We start from the raw sequence: 5,000 nt of genomic DNA, 5'->3' as shown, positions 1-5,000 counted from the left end.
ACCCGCTCCAGTCATCCTGAGGCACCTGAACAGAAGTCGAAGGTCTTACGACAGATCACAACGTTAGGCACACACCCACACACTAATCAGTCTCTCCAAAATAACTGAAATTTCTGCCGGGAAATCCAATTTTTGTCCTTCTTTCCTGGCGCCTTCCCAGTTCCGTTCTGTTGGTTTTCACTACTGCAGCGATGGAGGCGCTCGACAAGCCTCCGTCCACAACACTCGGAGCGTGGGCTCACTGAAGTTTCTTGTTCCGTGAGTCAATCAAATAACACGACAGATGTGGATGAATGTAAGGACGACAGAAAACATACAGTACAGTATTTGCCAAGATCTTTACAAACCCTGTTTCCATATGAGTTGGGAAATTGTGTTAGATGTAAATATAAACGGGATACAATTTGCAAATCATTTTCAACACATATTCAGTTGAATATGCTACAAAGACAACATATTTGACGTTCAAACTCATAAACATTTTTTTTTGTGCAAATAATCATTAACTTTAGAATTTGATGCCAGCAACACGTGACAAAGAAGTTGGGAAAGGTGGCAATAAATACTGATGAAGTTGAGGAATGCTCATCAAACACTTATTTGGAACATCCCACAGGTGAACAGGCAAATTGGGAACAGGTGGGTGCCATGATTGGGTATAAAAGTAGATCCCATGAAATGCTCAGTCATTCACAAACAAGGACGGGGCGAGGGTCACCACTTTGTCAACAAATGCGTGAGCAAATTGTTGAACAGTTTAAGAAAAACTTTTCTCAACCAGCTATTGCAAGGAATTTAGGGATTTCACCATCTACGCTCCGTAATATCATCAAAGGGTTCAGAGAATCTGGAGAAATCACTGCACGTAAGCAGCTAAGCCCGTGACCTTCGATCCCTCAGGCTGTACTGCATCAACAAGCGACATCGGTGTGTAAAGGATATCACCACATGGGCTCAGGAACACTTCAGAAACCCACTGTCAGTAACTACAGTTGGTCGCTACATCTGCAAGTGCAAGTTAAAACTCTCCTATGCAAGGCGAAAACCGTTTCTCAACAACACCCAGAAACGCCGTCGGCTTCGCTGGGCCTGAGCTCATCTAAGATGGACTGACGAGTCCACATTTCAAATTGTTTTTGGAAACTGTGGACGTCGTGTCCTCCGGACCAAAGAGGAAAAGAACCATCCGGATTGTTATAGGCGCAAAGTGGAAAAGCCAGCATCTGTGATGGTATGGGGGTGTATTAGTGCCCAAGACATGGGTAACTTACACATCTGTGAAGGCGCCATTAATGCTGAAAGGTACATACAGGTTTTGGAGCAACATATGTTGCCATCCAAGCAACGTTACCATGGACGCCCCTGCTTATTTCAGCAAGACAATGCCAAGCCACGTGTTACATCAGCGTGGCTTCATAGTAAAAGAGTGCGGGTACTAGACTGGCCTGCCTGTAGTCCAGACCTGTCTCCCATTGAAAATGTGTGGCGCATTATGAAGCCTAAAATAGCACAAGGGAGACCCCCGGACTGTTGAACAACTTAAGCTGTACATCAAGCAAGAATGGGAAAGAATTCCACCTGAGAAGCTTCAAAAATGTGTCTCCTCAGTTCCCAAACGTTTACTGAGTGTTGTTAAAAGGAAAGGCCATGTAACACAGTGGTGAACATGCCCTTTCCCAACTACTTTGGCACGTGTTGCAGCCATGAAATTCTAAGTTCATTATTATTTGCAAAAAAAAAAAATGTTTATGAGTTTGAACATCAAATATGTTGTCTTTGTAGTGCATTCAATTGAATATGGGTTGAAAAGGATTTGCAAATCATTGTATTTCGTTTATATTTACATCTAACACAATTTCCCAACTCATATGGAAACGGGGTTTGTACATAAAAGTTTGGATTTTGGGCGGATATACAGTACACACCTTCTCAATCAATGCGTTTTCTTGATTTTCATGACTATTTACATTGTAGATTGTCACTGAAGGCATCAAAACTATGAAATCCCATTCCTTTTTTAAAGGCGGTCTGTCATAACGTTTTTAGCATTCTATCAGACATTATTGGGAGGTTTTGTATTAGTGTTCCTAAAAATCAGATACACTGGCCCCCCCAGACACATTTTTTTCTCTAAATGTGGCCCTCGAGTCAAAATAATTGCCCAGGCCTGCCCTAGAGGAAACCTGTCCTCGCTTCTCCAGATGGTCTGATGCCGGACTTCGAAGGGTATCAAGGGAAGGATGCATTTACTCATCACAGGTTTGTGAATTGAGGCATGGTTGTAACTGTCACGTGGACCTCCACCCCGCCTTCACAGTGGTGCCTAACAACAAAATGCAATCAAAGTTTATTTATATAGCCCTTAATCACAAGTGTCTCAAAGGGCTGCACAAGCCACAAAGACATCCTCGGCTGAGATCCCACATCAGGGCAAGAAAAAACTCTACCCAATGGGAACAACGAGAAACCTTGGACGTCCCCAACTGACACACAGGAGTGGTCCACCCCGGGTCCTGACTTTGAACAGCTAGCGCTTCATTTGTGGTCACCTGATAACCTCTCCACGCAGCAGAGGGGCGCAGGGCATAAAAGAGACGGCAGATCAACTGGTCTAAAAGGGGGGTCTATTTAAGTGCTAGAGCAGACCTGGGAATTTGGCGGCCCGCGGGCTGTGCGTCCCTGTCCGGTCCGCGTGAGGCCAATCATAAATTACAAAATAAAATTAAAAAAGTATCTATGTCGAGTGTGCAATACAACAGTGCTGCTTTTGTTTTGAAAAGCGTTATTTGTATTACTTCCGTGTGGACGTATGCGCGTGCGTGATTGTGAGTGAATATACACAGCGGCAAACACAAATTACAAAATAAATTTAAAAAAACATCTATGTCGTGCGTGCAATACAACTGTGCTGCTTTTATTTTGAAAAGTGTTATTTACGGGCGTATGTCCGTGTGTAACCTGTGAGTGACGGTGTACAGCGACACGCTAAAAAGAGAAAAATTGATGACGAATGGCGTGTTTTCAACAAGACATGGACTGCCAAGTATTTCTTTACAGAAATTAAAGGTAAAGCCGTGTGCTTAATTTGCGGTACACATGTTGCTGTGTTTAAAGAATATCATTTGAATCGCCACTACACGACGAAGCACGAGGAAAAATACCGGAATCTGTCTGATGAAGCGCGCGCTGATGCGTTGATGGTAAAACTGCAAACCCAACAAGGACTTTTTGCCAAATTTCACACCCCCAGAGATGCAGCCATCAGGACAAGTTTCGTCATTTCTCACAAAATCGCCAGAAAAAGTAAGGCGTTTTTTGACGGAGAGTTTATTAAGGAGTGCTTATTGGACTCTGTTGCGCTGATATGCCCGGGGAAGAGGGGCGCATTTGAGAACGTGTCACTCTCCCGACGCACTGTAACGAGGCGGGTTGAGACCATCGCTGGAAACTTGGAGCTTCAGCACGGCCGACTTTCACTGTTTTTCGCCGGCTTTGGATGAGAGCTGCGGTGTACGTGACACCGCCCAGCTGCTCATCTTCTTACGTGGGATAACTGCAGACTTTCAAATCACGGAGGAGCTGGCAGCCATGCAGTCAATTAAAGAGACAACCACAGGTAATGACTTGTTCACATAGGTAAATACGTGTTTGGACATGTTAGGACTGAAATGGGACAAGCTGGCGGGTGTGACAACAGATGGTTGTCCAAATCTGACGGGGAAAAATGTTGGACTTTTAAAGAGGATGCGGGATAAAGTGACATAAATTGACATTTTTGCATTGTATTATACATCAGGAAGTGCTGTGTAAGACAGTGTTAAAAATAAAACCATCAAAAGCAATCTGCTTTTGTATAAAGTTAAGTTAGGTTGAATGCAATTATTATTATTATTTATCTTACGGTATATGAAAAATAATTTGAAGAAAATTTAATTTAAATATTGTTGGTGTGGCCCTCCTGCAGTGCTCAGGTTGCTCATGCAGCCCCCTGTAAAAATTAATTGCCCACCCCTGTGCTAGAGTATACAAATGGGTTTTAAGATGGGGACCTAAATGCTTCTACCGAGGTAGCATCTCTAACTGTTACCGGGAGGGCATTCCAGAGTACTGGAGCCCGAATAGAAAACGCTCTATAGCTTGCAGACTTTTTTTGGGCTCTGGGAATCACTAATAAACCGGAGTTCTTAGAACGCAGATTTCTTAGAACGCAGATTTCTAACCGGGATTGTGTCTCAAAGCCATTTTTACACCAATTGTCTCTAAATGGCTTATTTACAGCATTTATTTTTCTTTGATTGATGTTATAGTTGCTCTTATTCTAATGTGTTTTTCTTTCTCTTTTTTATGTGTCATTGTGTTACTGTTTTTATGTTAAGGGTCCCCAGATGGACATTAGCATAACATTTATGTGTGGTAAATATTGCTTTCAAATAAACGTAGACACACACATAAAGTATACGAGTAGCAATGCTTGCCAGGCAACCAGGCTGACCTTGAATCATCCAACATATCATCAGCATAAAGCTGTCAAAAAACATTAGCTAAATAAGGTCATGCTTGGTAATCATATTAACCAACAGCATTATCATGTAACTTTCCTTTAACATTCATCTAAGCCAGAACTGGGTAAATTAAGGCCCGGGGGCCGCTTGCGGCCCGTTAAGCTTTTCAATCTGGCCCGCCGGACATTCCCAAATAATTGTTTTTGATCTTTAAGATGGAAACTGTTTTCAAATGACCGTAAGTCTTGAACTATACAAAGTATTTCAATGGTTGGAATCTGCGCTTTTGCATGATATACTAGTTACTATGGTAATCTAATTAGTTACTATGGTAATCTAATTAGTTGCTATGGTAATCTAATTAGTTGCTATGGTAATCTAAGTCAGTGGTCCCCAACCACCGGTACCGGTACCGGTCCGCGGACTGATTGGTACCGCACAAGAATTAAAAAAAAAAAAAATTTTTTTTTTTTTTTTTTTTTAATGAAATCAACATAA

The 5,000-nt window shown here is 42.2% G+C and overlaps 1 protein-coding gene across 2 annotated transcripts in view; it reads right to left on the bottom strand.

Annotated features, from left to right (window-relative positions):
• The window catches only part of dlgap1b (discs, large (Drosophila) homolog-associated protein 1b), a 344,091-nt gene that overhangs the window by 147,889 nt on the left and 191,202 nt on the right, over positions 1-5,000 (bottom strand). For both annotated transcript variants that reach the window (XM_062021651.1, XM_062021652.1), the window contains exon 4: positions 1-25. This exon is cut by the window's left edge and continues 190 nt beyond it. In XM_062021651.1, the coding sequence (XP_061877635.1) occupies positions 1-25 (25 nt within the window). The remainder of the gene's footprint in view (positions 26-5,000) is intronic.

The sequence above is a fragment of the Entelurus aequoreus genome, linkage group LG15 (assembly GCF_033978785.1).
Source record: "Entelurus aequoreus isolate RoL-2023_Sb linkage group LG15, RoL_Eaeq_v1.1, whole genome shotgun sequence".
NCBI classification, from domain to species: Eukaryota; Metazoa; Chordata; class Actinopteri; order Syngnathiformes; family Syngnathidae; genus Entelurus; species Entelurus aequoreus.
Note: the sequence above shows the minus strand (reverse complement) of the source record. Positions and strands in the feature narration are given on the sequence as shown.